The sequence below is a fragment of the Photinus pyralis genome, unplaced genomic scaffold (genome assembly GCF_008802855.1).
Source record: "Photinus pyralis isolate 1611_PpyrPB1 unplaced genomic scaffold, Ppyr1.3 Ppyr1.4_LG6, whole genome shotgun sequence".
Lineage (NCBI taxonomy): Eukaryota > Metazoa > Arthropoda > Insecta > Coleoptera > Lampyridae > Photinus > Photinus pyralis.
Window position 1 is genome coordinate 46993508 of NW_022170663.1, and position 21358 is coordinate 47014865.

At 36.1% G+C, this 21358-nt stretch overlaps 1 protein-coding gene across 1 annotated transcript; it reads left to right on the forward strand.

Moving 5' to 3' along the window:
* Positions 1-261: 261 nt before the first annotated feature.
* Positions 262-21142, forward strand: LOC116174434. Its single transcript, XM_031492353.1, has 3 exons — positions 262-447; positions 18226-18395; positions 18482-21142. Exons 2-3 carry the CDS (start codon positions 18253-18255, stop codon positions 20778-20780), a joined length of 2442 nt encoding a protein of 813 aa, XP_031348213.1. The 5' UTR covers positions 262-447; positions 18226-18252; the 3' UTR covers positions 20781-21142.
* The last annotated feature ends 216 nt before the right edge of the window (positions 21143-21358 follow it).

Below are 21358 nucleotides of genomic sequence, written 5' to 3' on the forward strand. Positions count from 1 at the left end.
CTCTTGAAGGTTGAGTTCAGATAAAACATGAACAACGAGCGAGTTCATTTAACGCACTAACCGAGGCATAAATTTAAGGCCCGTTTTTCTTTCACCACGTCACTTTTGATTTTACGTCCGTTACGGTGTTAATTATGTAATAATTGCAGAAAAATATTAGTAAATTATGATAATACCATTGATAAGTGCGCGTGTTTTTCTAAATTTGTTTGAAAACCTCTGGTTTTTCACCATACTGAAGTGAGCGAGGAACAGCAGAAAATCGTAGAGAGTGGTTGTCAGCCATTTTGTTTGTAATTGGGTACTCCTTACTGCGTAGCATATTTTAGGGGTTTCTTAACGAAGAAATTGTGTCTTTTATTAATTACCCTTCGTTTCCAGGACATTCGATTCATTCTTTATCTAATCAAGTTTTTGTGAAGAAGAATATTATATTAAATATTGAAGGTAAGTAGTAATTCGATAACGTTTCTCTATACGAGGTCAAATTCCTCAATTTACATTTTATTGCTATTTTCCTCGTTTTTGTTTAATTATTTGGTTAACGAGAAGGTTGTGCAAGCGTAATTTAATTGTGAAGGTTTTAGCCTAAAGATAATGGGGCGCAAGCCTTAAAAGTGATCAACAAAAGTGACAGCCACACCTTAAAAGGCAATAATAAACTCTCCCACTTCCCAGCGTTCCCAACGCTTTTGTAATTGTTACTAAAACTAAATGTTTAAACTGTTGACTTGTATTATTCGTAAGTGAAGGTTGTTTTTTGATTTCCTCATGCCAAATCAGTTGCTTAGGGTACAAGATACTCTCCAAAGGTACCTATGCACCCTCTTACAAGGCTTCGGAGATTGAGTAATCCAACACAATGGTGATCCGCATGCAACTCAATTGTCGAGGACTCGTTAAAAAATCTGTAAGCGAAGCGATTAGGAAAGGTTTGTAGGTGTTTACCGCAAAAGCGTAATTATCGCCGCTTTCGTGGACTTTAAGTTCACCAATTAACAAGTAAGGCATTGGCAAAGGGACGTTTTTCCTTTTGTAACCACTATATTAATAGGTTTCCTGGTCTGAATAGTGAGCATGAGACACCTAAGTACAACAATGCATAGCAATTTAGTTCCGAGATCCCCAAACAGCGTTCGAGTATCTAATCTCTATCTTCATGATGAGGATGACCTTGTCAGGTTTTTTTAGCAATGACAAGACACCTAATTTTTATGTCCCCATTTGCTTTTAAAATAACTGTAAAATGTACCAAATTAATTAAATTTTAAACTAATGTATGAGGATGATCAAGAAGGCCAATTCAAGCTCGCATGTAGTAATAGTGAAACAAATGCCAAATTACTGGTGGTATTTCGCCACAGTGTGAAAACGATTGGTACTCATGCTATTTGTCTGGAAGCTGCAGCGGCCTGGCGACTTCTCGACTGCTCATAAACATGTTACACTTTGAATATGCCAAAGCATTAATGAGCTTTCAATACAAAATTAAATTGGTCTCTACTGAGCCTAAAAAAACCTCAGAACATTTAGGTGAGTTTCGATAATAATCTTCTAAGTTCCTAGATTTGTACAATTTGTGGGTTTGTTCTTGTATGAAGAGCAACCGCCGAATATCAGAATCTCTTCATCCTCTATTAAAATCAATGCTGCTAATATTTCTGGATTCATAGATTCGTATGCCAGACGGTTTAAGCAAAACGTGGATCCAATGATCGCATTCCTTGAATCTTATTATTTTGTTGGTTTTTTACATGATTTTTTGATCATTTTATTTGATACTGTTAATTTTGATTTGGTATATAAGTATTTTTTTAAATCATACCAACATTTTCACAATTTTTTTCAGAGATAGTTTGTAGAGTTCTGATTTGTTGATATAGAAATTAAGACTTCTGAGTGTTACTTCAGTTGCATTTTCAACTGAAGTGATTCTACACTATGTACACCGAGAGTTATGGAACATCTATTCTAGTAATTGCTTAGCAACGTTCAGCATAATGAGAATCTTGCCCCCCCCCCCCCAAAGCTAAGTTTATGCGGAAAAGAATTCTTTTTGAGCGCATGTCACCAAAAAAATGCTGTTACTATCTGATTTTATGCATCGGATGCCCCCACACCTTCTATGCAACAAAAATGTGATTCTGGATTGCGCTCACTTTTTTTTAGCAGAAGAAGGCGCTTAAGTTTCTTATAGGACGCACAATTAGAGACTATTACACTAAACAAAAGTGGAAGAGAGGGGTTGAGGCATGTGCACATGCAAAGGAGGAAATTTGTTAATTCAATGGAGGAGACGTACTATCATTTGATGTGTAATAGGGATGGCTAAAGCGTTGTCAGTGTTTTTCGTTATTTGTCCCATACATATATGTATTGGCGTTTTATGTTACAGTGACGTTCAACCCGACTTTCAGGGAGTAGGCATTTTTGCATATACTACTCAATGGTGTCTCAATTTCCTATAGATTTATTGCACACCTTTAGGTCATCAAAAACAGATGTTTCAAATAAGAGTTCTCTTTTGAACCACCCTGTGTATTCAAAAATATTTAACTCATTTAACTTTTCTGAGAAATTTTGGTGTATTGCTTCCACATTTCAAGCTGTAATGAATTAGTTGCATTCGAAAGGTGAGCAATTTCTAGCACAAGCAAGTTCGATGGAAGCAGCAACTTTTTGATGTACAGTCAGGGTCAACAGTAATGAACACACATACTTAAGCAAGTTGACTTAAAAATTCATTTTTTGTATTTGGGGTCTGCTTGCTATTTTTCAAGGTTAGAAATATTTTGTGAGAGTAAATCTTGGTGGTTTTCTACTGTTTCCCAAAGGATGATTAAAATGGTATTGCTATGTAGCCTTTACCTGAAAAGGAAAAAAAGCAAATAAAGGATGTACCATTGCGAGATCCGTCATCTAAAGAATCCAGTGTTGCACACAGTTTAGCAAATCAGAGAACTGTTCAAAATATCTTTGGATTAGCTTCCTTTTCGAGAAAAGTGATGACTGCTTCATTTTAACGTGGAAATTATACCCTTATTTCAGTACAGTCTGATACCCAAAAATATTGTAGGTACATAATTGAATGAAAAATTTAAAGTCTCATGTTAATAATTTAACTGACAATGTAAATAAACGGAGTTTTAGCTGAGTCTGCTGTACCAAATTAGCGTATTATGCTGAAGCTTTCATATCCGAATCTTTTATAGATCAGCATCTACTTGACTAAACCAAGCCGACTACCATGGATATTTATCTGTATAAATGCACAAGTGCAAAGGGTACATTTACACCCCATTTTCTCTCCCCTAAATTGCGGACTGAATTTAATTTCTTTACCATATACAGTAGAGTCGCGGTAATCCGAGCCCCGGTAATCCGCGTTTCCGTGCAATCCGAGGTTTAAAAGAAAGAAAAAACTTGAAAACTCAAAACCTTTTATTTTCATGTGGGTAATGCAATATTTTGCTCTACTCGCTCCAAGTTAGGGGGTGACATGTTGAAGGTCTTTGACACACTACAACTCTCACAGGCCTAGTTTTAAAAAATAGATCAGTACGCTATTGTCTGCTTTTTAAAGTCGTAAACGCCTATAAAGACTATTTTTATGTACCAGGTAACACCGTTTATGCATCTTTAACTTTAAACATGTATTTTACATTAAATTTAGCCTAGGTATGATACAAAATAGATTTGTTTTTTAATTTTTCCGGGCAATCTGAGGTATCGCCAGCCCCAATTACCTCAGATTATCGAGACTACTGTACGGGTCTTGCATGGATTCTGTTGAATCAGTACCGTGCATTGCTATTTTAATGTTAATAAAATGAAAATATCTACGCGCATGTGCGGTGACAGCACATTATTCATACTGGTTAGTACGATTGAAAGTACTCATGTTACTATAATCCATTAAGGCAGTGCTTTTGCTGGATTCGAACGGTATTACCAAGGTTACTATTACCGTTAGCTTAGCCAATAATTGCAGATTTCACTTAGTTTTGAACATGATCAATCAGTTTGAGGTTATTTCTTGGTACATGGTGAGGCATGTGCTACCTACTTATGTAAATGATACCTAATAATAATGTTTATTTTACTGGTTTACATATTTATACCTTGCTGATTCGCGTTTTGATTCTGAACCATGAATTCACTTTATTCAAGTTTAATTCGTTTTACTTTTTATTTGTTGCGTTTATTTACCCCCCTCTCAACTCGTTTCTGGATGCTCTACTGACAATGGAATAGAAAGGCCAAAAATCACAAAAAACTTTCCTTAGAGTTTTTAGAATAACAATGTTACTTTAGGTATCAAGTAATGTTAAGTAAGTAAGTAAGTAATTTATTGTGTTAATATTGAAGAAATGCGTACACTCGTCCGAAAATCGTATAAAACAAACATAATATACATGAAACATATAGAACAATATTACATAAATAACATTAAAATTCATTTAGAAAACAAATAATTAAAAAATACAAACAAAAAATAACTTAAAGCGTTAAAGTCTCGAGGTCGTTAACTAAAAACTCTTGGATGTTATATATTGGATTTTTGCGAAAAAAAGTTTTTTGGAAAAAAGTTGTTCATTTAGAGATTGGAAACAAGAAGGTAAACGGTTATACTATACAGGGCCCCAATAATTATGTGCCGCTTATGCGACGTTCTTTTCATTGCTGTAGAATGAAGGTGCCATATACAGACCGAGGATATCTTTAAAAATTTGTTGAGGCATTGGAATTCTCTAAATTAATGGCATCTTAGTGTTGCATGATGTGCACAACTTATCTTGCATATAACACACTGTTAATAGACACGTATTCGCGGCTGTTACTTAACTAAAACAAGGAAAATAGAGATCGATTACATCCAGCTTCAGAGAAAAAAATATTAATATACTGGTAATTTGAACATCATTAACCATTATGCTTGGAAATTTAAAACTAACATATGAGGAAATTTTCACTTGAAAAAATTTTTTTTTAGAATATTTAGTGTAAGACGAAATGAAAGCGAACGAAAACAAATTGAAGTTGATCTTAATTTAAGAGCACACACTTTTTATGTGTTGGTTCTCCATTTGTCTTAAGTTTGTCTATTTTTGTTTATTGTATTGTTTAAAAACAGCAATAATTGGAATAGCAATTATTAGACTTCTGAATGTTGCGTCACTTGCACGTTCAACCGAAGTGATTCTAGACTCCGTACACTGAGGAATATACACCATCTGTTCTAATATTTACTTGACCCCCCCCTCCCTCCCTCAAAAAAGAAAATGCCGAAAAGCACACGTCAACATATTACATATTACACAAATCACTAAAGGTATACACTGTGTCCAAGATGGGGATAGATAAAAGATACGGCAGTCGTCAAATTGAGATAAGATGCGCAATTAAAAGAGTTTTAAAGAAAACCAGAAAATTCCAATTACTTCCGAAGATACGCCAAATAAACCGAAATTTGTCGATTTTGTTTTGCAGAAATAATCATCTTTTTTATATGACTCGTAAGAAAAGTACATACTCAGGTAGCATTTTTATTACAAATACAACGAAGTACGGCACACAAAAAAATAAATGTAAATAAATGTTGGCTTCAACAGGATGGTGCAACCGCACACAACGGCCCTAATCTTACAAAAATACCAATCGGACAATTATCCACTTTCCAGGAAATAGCCCTTCTCGTTCCAGACCATTTGAAATACCTATACGCTGGAAGCTCATTCATAAATAACACAAATACAATTGGTCCTAGTATAGAGCCTTGTGGGACTCCGGATAGTACCGGTACACACATACTTCGCTCCCCTGATGGCATTTCTACAATTAGTTGTTGGTAGATAAGATTGAAAAAGACTAATGCTCCGATCTACGTGAGCGGCCAAAAGCGAGTGAACAAAGCGGACGGCGTGAGCGATACAGGCGACCAGAGCATTCTTCCGTCCTACGTGGGCGATGAGCAGTGAACGGACAAAGCGTTTGGTGCGAGAGGTGCTAGAGATATGACCGGCCAACGTGGCAATATCATAGTGACTTTTTGTGGAGAAGAATGTCTGTTGGTCGAATTATCGTCGAGTATTAGGTTACTGTTAATTTTACATTTTTAAAAATATCGACTATTATTCAAAGGCAAAAAAATAAAGAAAACCAACAAACGAGCTGTATTTGTAAAGATAAAGAATAGATGAATTTTCATCATATATGGAAAGCTACGGAAACCAGGAAAGGCAGCTACATCCGCCTTGTGCCTCTATCAACAGCAGAGACTACATTACATACAAATTCACATAAAAATGTTTCATTGAATCCGCTTTTAACAAATCCGTGCTGAGCTCTATGAACAATTTGAAATTGAGTAGGTTGAGAATTTATTGATTGCTCAAACACCTTTGAAAACCTCCAAATGACTAGTCTATAATTGCAAACACAGTCTGGATCACCTTTTTTAAATAAGGGCGTAACCATTGCGCACTTAAGCTGATGGGGAAATACTCCAGATGAGAACATGAAATTTATTAAGTGAGTCCATCTGTCCGTGAAACCGATAACTGCCAAACGCGTGGACCGACTTTGCAAACGTAGCACAGTTGACCTGATCCCGCAAGTAACAAGCCAATTGAATCAAATCCAATGACACCGTAGGGTCACACCGATGTGCTCCGCCACGACTCGTACACTTTCTGTCGATAGGGAGTCACAAAAATGAGAGTAATTGCGCTCAATGAATTGTCTCCTCTTGCTAATCCTATGATTATTTCTAGCTTCCTATATGTTGATAACTGCAGGAGCAGTTGTGCGTGATGGTAAAAAAAAATTCTAGAATAAGATTGAGGACCGAAAATGAGGATAGAACCTCAGAAATAAATAAATTGTCGATGCAAATCGCTAATTCACAGGTGTGGACACGTGTTAGTTCCTTTAGGGTAGGTAGTTGGACTTTAATGGTAGAGCGTTGGGCTGTAAAGGTCGGAGGTCGGGTGTTCGAACCTGGGTTGAGGTAAGAATTTTTCTCTGTGACACAAATGGGAATTTCCTTAGACCAGTTTCGAGCATTCAGCCGGCTCATCCGAATTAGGTTTTCCTGCAGTTTTCATAATAATAATAATATTTATTGGTGATATATGTGTAGCTACGTATTTTCACTAGTCAGTAGAAGATAACACAATACATATGTATAACATTGAAATAATTAAATAAATAGAATCAACACAGTAAAAACATTCAACAGGTACAAAGTAGATAATATACGGCAAGACTAGGACAGAATCAGTGAAATGATATTGGTAACTGCGTAGGTATTTTAAGGAACGTTAAATTTATCGCTGATGTACTCTTCTAAAGAATAATAGGCTTTTTTTGTAAGTGAGTTTTTACGGTATTTTTGAACAACCCGAGACTTAGGTTTTTTATTGTACTTAGTAAAACATTAAAGAACTTCATACCATAAAAGCTAGTGCCATCTTAAGACCATAATTACGACCTTCTGCAGAGGCAGCTCTAATAAGCATTATGCGGGTCACTCTGTAATTGGGCGCAAGCCTGTTGAGGGCCCAGAACAAGAGAGGGATAATAAATAAATAAACAATTCATAAGGTAACCTGAGTAATATAAAACAACTGAGACCTTCCAGAATATGTACTCACTTACTTTCTCACTTTTCTTCCAATTTGCATTTTCATTATAATAGTGTTCGACCCGTATGACAACATCAGGGAATTTAATCTCTTATAATAGTGACTACTTACCCCGATATTTAATATATTGTGCCACCTTCTTTCACGGAAATGAAATTATTTATTAAGACAATATTAGGTAATAGGTTTTTAATTGAGGTATGTTTTTGCCATTTCGCATATACATATTCTCAACTAATAAAAATAAAGTAACGTCAAGTAATTGAGAAGAAGTATGCTTTTGATTAATATTATATTGGGTTTCTTGCCTTACTTTGTATGGAGTTTTATGTAATTCGCTATCAGTTTCAACAGTTTACCTTCGCCACTCAAATGTTAATTTTGGAGAGGCAATACTCTTAACACTCATGCCACCCAACCTAGTGACACTACAACTGATGTAAACTTAAAATTCGCGCAAGCGTTCACGTCATTTGACCCAGAACGCCATTCGGCAGAGGATCGAATCATTACAAATCCACATGTTGTGGATATGTACGCAATTTACATTAGCATTAAATAATGTTGGTGACTACACTGTCAGCTGCCAGTCGTCATGATTGAATGCTGCTCTTAATCTACAGCGCGATTTAAGTTGATAAAAAGGTAAGATAAAGTTTACACAAGATTTGCTCGTACAACGACTATGGTTTACTTATTTTTCCGATTTAGGATGTTTCACACATGAACCATGGATTCTGAGCATAGCAGATTAAGCACAATAGCGCGCATGCGCAGAGCACGATAGACATTTGCGCACTAAAGACTAAAGTAGAATATATGCCCTTAGGTAGGATAAACTTCAGCTAGTGCCTCATAGGTGGTACCTATTTATTTTCAGCATATGGCATATGAAGAGAACTGGAGACACTATAAAGCTGTTATGTTAAATTATATTACTATCGTGAATGTTCTCACATACAAAGGCAGTTTGTGATACAGAAACGTGCTAAAAATAATTCTATACCTAGATACAGAAATGATGTAAAAGGGATTAACGATTACGACAATGCAAAGAAATATCTCCAGGCAATACTGCCTATAGTCAATAGTTTAGTTTCCACATTGGCCTGCTTACATATCCACATCATAGAAGAGGCATCTCCCAAGTTCCCAAACCAATGCAAAGGTAAGTAAAATGTTTAACTATAATGATATATTTTTTCTTTTTTGTACGAAATATTGTAGCTTTAGTGAATTCATTGTTACTTGCTAAACGATATTTGATTAAATAAACAATGATCAGGTAGCAGAGTATTATAATTTTAGTCTGGCCTTCGTTTGACAATTTCTTTTCTAGTTTTATATTTCATTTTAAATTGCAGTTCAAATGTTTTGGCCTGCCTTTATTTCCATTGCATTTTTGTTTTCTATTTACAGTGGCACATCAATTGCAAAAAAGTATACAGTGTACGTATCATTAACAAATAAATGTAAAATCCTCAAAAATACAATAATAACGATGGGATATTTCTCTAAATAATAAAAACGTTTATTTAAGGATTAGACTTTACAAAAGTTAAATCTGTCGCGGCGCTGATATTTAGTATCGCGGAATTCTCGGGCGGCATTTGTGTTCACCATTAAATGATTGTATGAAATGAACTCGATATATGGATACTTGTTTCTTTCAGTTAAACTTATCTCGCAAACAATTTTCAATTAGCTGTCAGATAATTAACGGTAACATGACAGTTTAACGACACTACTTTGATCATTTACAAGCACATTGGAAATGAATTCAGCTTAACTTGGCTTTTTGTTGTTCCTAAACAATAAGTATGTATCCTTGTTAATTTTTTTTGCTTTAAAATCTTCAGTTATCCTTTATGTCAACATAAGCGATGCAAGTATGGGATATAAAATAAAAAAATTATCAAAGTCCTCGTTTGAGATGGAAGGGACTTCAGCGCATTTTTGTGTGGCAGATCAGTATTCCATTAGCCACTTTCGACTCAACCATCAATAACAGATCTTGTCGAAGGCTACTACATTCACTAACCGCTTCCCACTTTCCGCGTGCACCCGCAATTCGCTTTTAAAGTTAAATTCGGGTCGGGGGCTACCCATTCCCTTTGACGGTACCCACTTCCGACGTCTCGTTCACCCGCAATTCGCGATTGAAGATTTGACTCCACCATCAGTGAGATCGTCTCGCGGGCTACCACATTCCCTTTTACGGTACCCACTTCCGACCTCCCGTTCACTCGCAATTCTCTTCTATCGGCGACACGAGAAAGAGAGACAGCGATTCGAGATTTACGAAACGTTAAACCGCGTGAGTTCGCAACGGAAGGTAAATGGCGCCCGAAGTTGACCACTTCTCGAAGACGCGCGCGCGCGCCTCGCAAAAGGTCGTTAATTTCGCCCCTATGACAAAAAACAAAATTCCGCCACGCAGGAGTTGTGCGCGTTTACAACATCTTTCCGACGACACGAATTTCAAAAGAATCGGACCAAAACTGTAGTAGAAGATAGGAAAAAACTGAAAAACCTTCACGTTAGTATACTACGCTCGAGGATGACGCCCAGATGTCGCCAACCCCAAATCATGTAGCCATGTCCCTAAGGTTGACAAATTTCACGGCCCTGTAGATACACGTACACCCGTTGCCTTTCTACAAGAGTTCTTCTACGCGCCCACATTTGCTGCCAGCCAGCCAGCCAGCCAAAGTGAGATTAAAAGCTACTTTTTACAAATAAATTTGCAAAAATGCGCTAAAAATTGGAAGCCTGTGATGCAGATACCCTCGCTAGACTTTTTTTTTAAATTGCAGATCAGAAATCTTTCTGACTATAAATGAAAGAATGATTTAGTTTTAGACAAAACAATGAGTTCACCGAAAATTCATGACATTAACTTCTTGGGCGCTGAGAATGAGTTTTGACGTTCTCCCGCCGAAATTGATGCTTCGATTCTGCTCACAATATACCTGGCCGCTAGTTTTCGGACAATGGTGCAGGAACAATTCACTAATAGGAATTTAATTACGAAAACCCGAAGGCTCGAAGATGTTTCCTTGCCGAGATCTCGAGCAAGAGGCGCACAAACGTCAGTTTCTGAGTTAGTAAGCTCCTTTTTGCTATAGCCAAGACTAAAGAAATGTAATAAAATTTCATCAAAAGATTGCGATTTGCGGCGTTGAAATGTAACTTTTTTCCGTAACGGTACATTTTCGCCATTGATAATTCCTCATGATTCAAAACCGTACTTAGAAAACTGTACTTTTTACACGTGAAATAAAAACATTGCCTTAAAGCAAGAGTTCTGTTACAAAAAAATTCAACGTATGATTATGAGAAATGCGTTTGTTTTTTACAGCCACTAGCACTACAGAGGTTACGGGTTTTTACAAAAAGCGATCCGAGAGCTCAGCGAACATAAATATGCAACAGTAGGGTAACTGTTACATAAACTCCGAGCGTATTGCATTGCTGAATGACTTAAATGTGGTGCAACAAATACGAAACAATTTTAGTGCTGGAAATGTTCCGAAACATTTGAATGCTTACCGTTTTGTTTGAATAAAATATGCATATGTTGCGTATTGTGCAATACGAAACAATTGCGATTAACTTTTTACACAGCTAGGGAACAAGATTACTCCAAATGTACAAGCCCAGAGGTATATGAATTGAACCAAAACAAATAATATGCAATTTAATTTTATTTTTCTGAATTAGAATTTCATCCTGATGCAGAACAATAAAATTGTGTTGCACATTTGTTTTTGTCCAATTCATATACTGGGCTCGTAAGGTTAGCTCGTATTTGTTACACATTATCTTTATAATTTCTTTTAGTGATTAAAATTTTTTATGATCCATTATAGATAGATATAAACTTTTATTCTTTACCAGAGTTGAATATTTCAAAAATTTTCCAAAAATTATTAACAAGCGTAAACAAACAAGAAAATATAAATATATGTACAGTTAAAAATTAATAAATACTAAACTACGTAACTCACTCATTCTTGGAAAACTTCAAAGAATTCCTTTAAAGAATAAAAAAACAAAGGAATTAAGTCGCATTCTTAGCGTTTTTTAAACATATCAAGTGAAGGAACTGACCTTATACCCTGAGGAATGCAATTGTATATCTTCACAACTATTACTATATGTGAATTATTAATAATAATTGAAGATTTAGCTATTGGTATGCTAATGAGTTGAGCATGTCTTGTACTGTAAGCATGATAGTTACGTTTAAACAAGTGACAAGAACGTTATTCCAATTCAAACGGGCATAATGTTACATTAATAACAATATTCTTAAGTACATATATTATATACAGGGTGTCCCTAAAAGGTCTGTACAACGCGCTACCAGGTGTTCTTGGTATCAAAATAGGACGATTTAACCCAACTTACCTCTATCCAAAAGTGCTTCGGTAAGGCGCTATCTACCGCCAAAGATTTCAAAAAAAATCGTTATTTTTATTTTATCGGAAAATGGTTTTGCCGATTAAAATGAAATTCGGGATGTGAACGTCTAATGTAAAAAGGGTCTTTGTGATATCATCGTTTTGATTGTAGTTGCTATGTAGGTGGTAAAATACTGACCATCCACATCTGAAGAGGTCTAAAACTTTTTAACTACTATTTTGACAATTCTGAATTTTTAGACACTGATAGACAGTTTACTTGCAAGCATTTTTTGTCTCTTGATGAATATCGCTATCTGTGATGGTTTACGAAAAAAAAAATAAATTTAGGCATGATGAATGGCATGCACCATACATGCGATTGTTCCTCAAAAAATCAGAAGATGGCTGTTAAACCTTAGAGTGGCGTAACGTTTGTTTGTTGTTTCTTAAACTGTAACAATTTACGTTTTGCTTGAAGACTTAAAACTTTAAAAAATAACGTACCAATGTTGCAAAGGGCACAGTTTAATTTATTACGCCGTATAATGCTTTGTATCATGTATGCGTGAAAATTTACATTGACTTACTCTGTTGTGTTCGTTTATTCTACATTACTTGCTTGCACTACGGTTTCATAGCCTACTTCTTGCTTGCACTTATGGTTTTTGAGGAACAATCGCATGTATGGTGCATGCCATTCATCATGCCAAAATTTATTTTTTTTTCGTAAACCATCACAGATAGCGATATTCATCAAGAGACAAAAAATGCTTGCAAGTAAACTGTCTATCAGTGTCTAAAAATTCAGAACCGTCAAAATAGTAATTAAAAAGTTTTAGACCTCTTCAGATGTGGATGGTCAGTATTTTACCACCTACATAGCAACTACAATCAAAACGATGATATCACAAAGACCGTTTTTACATTAGACATTCACATCCCGACTTTCATTTTAATCGGCAAAACCATTTTCCGATAAAATAAAAATAACGATTTGTTTTTTGAATCTTTGGCGGTAGATAGCGGCTTAACGAAGCACTTTTGGATAGAGGTAAGTAGGGTTAAATCGTCCTATTTTGATACCAAGAACCCCTGGTAGCGCGTTGTACAGACCTTTTAGGGACACCCTGTATATATTACGTACACTTATAACAATTTTTTAAACAAACTGTAGCGCAGTCAGTCATAGGTACGTGGCAATAGTTCGTAGCTCCAGCAAAATTATGTTTCACTGCATCTGAAAAGAAAGAAGTTGTTGTAAAGCAGTGCAAATTCCAAACGTACGAAACGATTTCTGCAAAACTAAAGAGATGGCAATAAAGTCTGTGGCTTAAAAAATTTTTAATTAGTTAATAACCATTTGGACTAAAATGTTGACATTGTGTAGTGCCGCAAAATGTGTTCTCTCAAGTGGGAGTACACAAAATACAACCCCTTTCGCCTACTAAAAATACATAAAGTAATTAATTAAAATTACTAACTGAACAGAATTTAATTCCACTATAAACACAGAGATATCTACTTTTACTCACTTTAATCAATAATAAAAATATAGATGGCTATAATTTATTTCATTGTCTAGCCGGGAATTGAGGCGCTAACGTTTCATCTAAAGCATTGTTGTAAATATGATAGTATAAGCACATCAGTTTCAAAACTAGTAGCATGTTTTTATGATTTATCAAAACTGTTGCACTTGCCCCGTTGTTTTTCTTCTTGTTCTTTATCGGTAGTAATGTTTAACAGGATGATCTGAAAACTATAAACATGTTTTAGTTTGCATAATTTATAGAAACAATCAAACGCGAATTAACAACTTTGATGAATAAAATAAAATAATTATTATATTTACCTGTAAGTATTTAATCGACAGAAATGTGGATAATTCGGTATACACTTGACTTAACTCTCTAAAAAATTGTACTAATGCTAATAGTTTTTCAAGTTTCAACATCTTTGTAAAGCACCCCACTTCAGTACAGAAGTTCCCGTTAATCCTTTCCAGACCCAGAGCATTCTTGTTATTCCTTACCTGTTTACTATGCAGATGCAACTTATTGCATTTATTCTTTGAATAACTCATTCGAAGTACCTATGTAATAAGTTAATTTCAATCTCTTTTATATTTGTGAAGTTTTGAGTTTAAAATAAAGAGATTATTAATAACCAAAAAGCGAATCAAAAATTACATGTCACCCTCTCTTTATAAATACCAATATGCCTACCAAGTTGCGCTATCACGAGCGAATCGTACTCGTGAATAAGCAATCGAGTCGTATGAATTACCTACATTATTTGTTAATTTGTTATCATATGTATATCCTTCCTCTATTTTAATATTTCATCAAGTTTAAGGGAAAAAATACGCGTTCGATTTCTTTGGAGCACGGTTGTTACTTGTTACCTCGATTGTTGTTCTGATTTTATCAGAAAATAATTACAAAAGTGTACGGAAACAATTTTACGAAAAATACGCCGCACATTGCCAACATTAAATAAGCAATCCCATACTTTCTTAATTATTTCGAAAATTTAGTAACATAATTCTGAGGAGTTCGAGGATTCGAAACATTGCTGCAAGTTTGATACGAAATTTATGGGGTTCACTAATTACGTAAAAATTGCAAAAGAATCAATATACAATTGTTGTGAAACGTACCTTTAGCAAATGTACACCGAAGAAGAAACGAAAGCGAAGTTTCTGAATTGTTTTGCAACTTTCATGATGCAGTTGTTGCGCTTTCCAAGTGTTGGAACATATAAGAAAGTAAACATTTTAAGTAAGAATTTCTATAGGTAATGTTGCACATATATGTGCGGATACTGTTTTGCAGACAGAGATTCGCAATTGCTATGTCGTGTTGCAAAACGTGTTCGCTGGGAGGATTGTTTGCCCATATATTTGAACTACGTTACTTGGCAACCTAAAGCTTGGCGTGCTTTAATCGCCTTGTGTTGCATGCTCAAGTGTGTTTTAAACAGCAATTCTGATACAAAAAGCGCATTTCCAATTGTATTCATTTCCCATTTGTAAGATGCAACTTCTGTTAAAATCGTAAAAATATGGCCACAAATATGAAAGATAGCGTTGCAAATGTGCAATCCATGTTTGACGTGCTACTTTAATTTCTGTTTATAAGAAAAATTTCATTTCAATGCTTTTCTAAATAAGAAAGTTGGAACTGCGCATGCGCAAATTTAAATTTGGAAACTAACATTAGATTTTCCTTTGTTCAAAGCGCCTATGCATCAAATTTAATTTAAATGCTTCCATAGATAAAAACTGCGTAAAACCAAATTTTGAAACTGGCGTTTGATTTTCCTTTATTCCAAGTGCCTATGTATCACATTTCATTCAAATACTTTTATAAATAAAAAAGTTTGCAATTCGGTTTATAAATGGTCGAGATGCGAAAAGGGCACTGTGAATTTTGAATCGATTCGACTCGGCTTATATGGCTAAAGGTATGCCCATATTGAATTTCATGCAATTCAGTTCATAACTAATGGAGATCTAAAAGCGATCGGACATTTCTAAACAAACTTATCGTTCACACGAACAGATAGAGGGATAGACAAAGGAACAGGGGGACGGACCAACAGACAGACGACAGACAGCAATACAAAATTATAAACGATCTCTATAGGATTGTTAATAAACGGCAGAAATGTAAAATTATGGAACATGTAAAAACCGGTTTTTTGTTTTTTTTCCAATAACTTTTTTAGCAATAAACGCAGAAAAAATTCCTTCCTTGGTGCAAGCCTCGACACCATAACGAACCAAATAGCGAAAAAAGTAGAACAATAGCTCTTGAGATAAAGAACTAGTAGCGTCTCAACGAACGAGCGGATGGACGGACGGACGGAGAAAGTGGCCTCAATAGCGCATTTTTTTAAATTTTTGTGGAAATGCGCTAATAATAGATTTGTGGCAGACAATTACTCTCCTTTTTTAGCGCATTTCCACAAAAATTAAAAAAATGCGCTATTGTGGCCACTTTGTCCGTTCGTCCTTCCGGCTGTCCGTCACGTACAAAGTCGTCGTTCTACATCCGTTTGTAGATTTAATCTATATGAGCATGTTCCAAAAGAAGAAGAAACGTTATAGAAATAGAAGGTATTTTATATTAAGCTAGCACAGGGTGTGTTCAGAAGATGGTTTCTTAATAGTATTTTTGAACTGATTGAATTAAATATCATGTTTAATGGTCTAATAAACATTATTATTATCAAAAGCGTGTTACACATACATTTTTTTAATAATCACATTTTTGAGACCCAAGCCTTTGTCCTCAACGTCAGTAAGAAGCATGCAGTAAAATAGCAATAAAGAAAATGATTCGGCGCAGGCCTACTTTTCGAGATGAACGTCAACTAGAAGTACTTATGTTTAAAATTCAGGATAATAACTTTACAAGAAACTTTATACGAACTTTTCGACACCTTTAAGTTTATGTTCTGTTGGTTATCGTGCGTACAGATAGGCAACCACACGATTTCAAGAAGGACCTTAATATAGATTTTCGACATGGCCTACATTAGTGCTGTATGGTTAAATTTTCATGAAATGAAAGCGTCTATTGAGCGGTACAGTACAGTGCATATTGGCGCATGTTGTCTTTATTAGAAGCATGTTTGAAATATCTTAATGGAAAATGGTCGCTATATACAGGCTGCTTCACGCAAACCGTTAGCTAAAAGTGTTCAGATGATAATTTAAATCTGAAAATCGGCATAACAACATAGTTTTTCATGAAAGAAAGTATCACGATTTTTCCTGAAATGGTCGCCTTAGCCATAGATGCTTACCTAAAAAGCAAGTGCGGCGTGATGATCAAAAATAAATGTGAGCAGGCTGTTTCACGCAAAATACCTATGAACATTTGCATAGCAACATTGATTTTCATGATCTATCGAAAAAAATATCATGACTTTTTCACTTCCGATTTTATGTGGATAGCGACTTTCTTATTCGAAATCGGCGTCGTTTAATACCAGCATCAAAGATTCAAGTTATTCAAGATTTTTCAAAATTGTTGACGTTTGACTGCTTTTTTCTAAGGTCCTGTACCTATGACTCCGTTGACTTGAATTTAAAAAGTCTTCCAAAATCAACAATACTGGCTTAATGCTACCTCTGAGAATGCTTTAAATGTTATCGCCCTTCTACAGGGTGTTTGGTCAATTTTAATAACTTCGTATCTTAAAAAATTTATTTTTTCAAATACTTTATTTTTTGCACTTTCAAATGTCAAAAAAATTCTACATCGGTCAATTATTACATTCGCTATACCTATCTGTTATGGCTTTCCGTTTTGATGTGTGGGGTCGTATAAAAAACAAAGTCCCCGCCAGTTGCTTCTCGTGAAGAACTGGAAGTTAAGGGTGAAAAGAGCTTTTCATGAAATGGATGCAGTAGGAATTCAAGAGGTGACTATAACAGAGTTCATCCAAGGGTCCTATGTAATATTAAATTGTTAAATTTCAATCAGCACTGCGTTTAAATAAGGTAAATTATATTTCATAAAATGTCAAACAATTATTGTAATGAAGCTTGACACACAGCTATCTAGATACGGACATGTTTCAATTTTAAATGTCATGATTAGGATTATAGCAGCAATTGTTTTTTACTTTCCTCACTAGAGAGGAAAAGCACATTTTGTTCACCCTTTTTACAGACGAAACTAATTGTTTCTAAAGTAATTTCAGAAAAAAAACAGTTTCAATATTAAAAATGCAAATAAATAATAAAAGTGAAAAGATTTTATATCTTTAAGGCTTAGAATAGCGCAAACACTTTCAAAATACCACCCATAAACATTCGTCCAGTCCCCTAAAATTGTATTCCTTCTACTGGCAGGGGAAACATTTGCTTTAGGCGACTACACAGATACATATAATAGAGAATGTGTTATACTAACGTTCATTGGCGTTATTGACACAAGTGCATCTAGTTATAGTATAATAATTGAACAGGTACATATTTGTATAAGAAAGCAAAGAAGTCGCGAATCAGATTCATTGCAGAAACCATTGTTAAAAGGAATGACGAAACTCGCATTACGAATAATACCATAGAACTACACAATTAAATTTTTTGTTCTGCACAAACTTCTTCGTTAATTTCTGTTTCTAAAAACAAATATTTCAGAATTTTCTTAAAGTTCTAGGGCCCGCCTAAGGACGCAAACATGAGCGTCATAATAAGACTTCAAAATCTTCCTTGGTCTGCGAACGCCCTTGACATTCGACAATTCTTCAGTGGGCTGAGTATACCAGAAGGTGGAGTTCACATCGTTGGCGGTGAGCAAGGGGACGCCTTCATAGCTTTCAGGTACCTAAGTTCATTTTGTCTCAGTTCCGCATACGCTTACAATTTCATTTGCATTATCTTACTAAAGCGGCCATTTTTTAATTTAGCACCGATGAAGATGCCAGACAAGCATTTAATCTTAACGGTGGCAGAATCAAGGAGATACAAATTAAGCTTATGCTTAGTTCGCGCACAGAAATGCAGAAGATTATCGAGGCCGCGCGTAATCCATTAGCAGCGTTTATGCATCAAAACGCTACAGCTCAATCCATGCAAGCAATTTTACCTGCCGTCATTCCTCCACTTATGCCCGAAGTAGGAAGGAAGGACGACCCGAAAGATAAGGGAAAGCGTGACCGTCGCCGTTCTCGCTCGAGATCGCGCGACCGTAAAGATCGATCGCGCGAAAGGGACCGTCGCGATCGAAGACGCCGCGATCGCAGCAGATCAAGATCTCGCGAACGTAGAGAACGGCGAAGAAAGGAAAGAAGTACCAGCAGGGAACGGCGTCCGTCAAAGGATCGCGATCGTCGCAGTAAGGATCGAAGACGTTCCGAGGAGAAGTCCGGGTTTTCCTCTAATTCAAATTCTGACAAGGAACCTAACGCAAAAATGTGGGAGGAGCCGCCCACAGTCAACATTCTCCATCAACAGCAACAAACCCTTCTTAATCCCTTCTTGGCAAACAACCTCGAAGAAAATCGTCGCAATTTAAACGCCTTAGCGTCCAGCTCTCTCCTACTGCAGGGAAATAGAAATGGTTTCCAAAACCGAAATGATACCTTTGGTGGAAATCGCAATCAAGACAATTGGAACTCTATGGGACAATCTATGCATCCAATGGGCAATAGACCAAATTTCCATGGCCATGTGGATCGACTCAACGAACCTTTTCAGTCAGTCAATCGACCTATGCAGAATCAGTTTGGAGATAATCAAGGGGTAGGTTTTAATCGCCTCCCGTCTCGTCGCCCTGAGAATCGTGCGAGTCGCTTTGACAGCGGACTATCTCCCATGCTTTCGGATCGTCCTAGTTTGCTTGATCTTCCACGTCCCGACTACAACAAAAACTGCTGCGTTTCATTAAGACCTTACTATGGAGGCTATGGAGAAATACGTCGTTTTTTCCACGGTATCTTCATACACAATACCGGCATAAAGTTTGTTAATGACGAAAATGGAAAACGTACCGGTATTATTCATATACAGTTTGCCCAACCCGATGGGAAAATAGAGGCTTTGCAACGAAATGGACTGATTTTGAAGAATAATCGAATGGAGATTGCTCACTTAGATGACAGTATTTTTGAGTCTACTGTGGATCGATACCGACCAGAATTTAAATCGGACTCTAATGACAGACGATCATCTCCCGATCAGTATCGGGCAAAAAGCAGTCCAATTATGTTCAAAAGTTCAGTACCATCTAATTTTAGTTGTATTGCAGTTGAAGATCTACCATTGTTTACCAAAGAGCAAGATATGCTAAAAATCTTTTCGGATTACTCGATGCTATCGTGTTGGCTGGTCAATCAGCAGAGACATGTTGTCGCATTTATCAAATTTGCCAACGCAGACGATGCAAAAAAGGCGATCACTGAAAAAGGTAAATACACATTTGATGGAAAACCTCTAGATATACGGCCGTGCTCGGATGAAGAATATGCTTCCGTTAGTCAGGATGAAGTTCAAGTGATCGACGACGATGATGAGGACAAAGATATTGAAATCGATAAAGTGTATATGAGATCTGACTGTGTTTCGTTAACCGGCTTACCTTTAAAAACTAGTGATCGTGACATCAGCGACTTTTTCTCAGATGTCGCCATTGTTCCTACTAACATTCATCTGGTCAATTCAAGCGTTGGTTTCACAGGTGAAGCGTTTTGTGAATTCGCCTCTGCAGCTGATGCAGAAATTGCTTTAGAAAAGAATGGCTTACCGTTAGGGTCAGGAACGGTAGCTGTGGATTCTGTGTTACGTGCCGACATGGAGGATACCTTGAGGGGAACTAGTGGACTAAATCTTAATTGTAATGGACCTCGGCCTATGTTCAATAGAGGATTTGGAGGGAACTTTGGACCAAGAGGACCGAACTCTATGGGACCCCGCCCACCAATGAGACGCCCTCTACCAACTCCAGTCAATCCCTCAAATATGGGATCCAAAGGTTGTACACTACTGATGGAAAATGTTCCTTATAAAGCGGGATTGAATGAGATATTAGAATTTTTCGATGGTTTCAATGTACCCCCCGATAATGTTCTAAGACGGTATAACGAGAATGGGACACCGTCAGGTGAAGCGAAAGTTATATTTACTAATCCACAGGACGCTTTTCAAGCACTTCAAGAAAGGCATCACAAAAAAATTCGAGATCGTCCCATATATCTCAGTCAGTGCTAATTAGTACCTATTGTTGTTCTGTACAGACTGTAATTGAAAAATAAGTGCAGAGGCTCCTATTAATTAATAAACGCAATAAGTTCATATTTATTTGATAATTTGTATCTATTCCTCACCAACATTTAACATATCTTTTGCCATGTTTAGATTGTAAAATATTTGTGAACTTAGTTTGTAATTTTATTTTTTTATTTTTGAGTCGCACTTCTTAAGTGTTGTATAATTACGGTTACGTTTTAGTGATACGAGAAAAACAAAATATTTATAAACATATACCTAATCTTTATCTCTTATATATAAATGTAGGTAATTTGTAGGTAGTGCATCTTTTTAAGTTTTTGTATAATAAACATGAAAATACATTAGAGGTTCAGCTTCTACCTGCAAAAACAACTCGCCCGTCACTGGTCGCACATGGAAATCAGAGGCGGACTGGGTACTTACGGGCCAGGTGGAATTGCATAGGGGGGGGGGGGGGGGTAGCTCTGAGGTGCACCACAAAAACATTTTAAAGTACTCCTTTCTCGAAAATCAATTACCATACAGTTTTTTTTTTTAATTGCAGCTGATAATTAAAA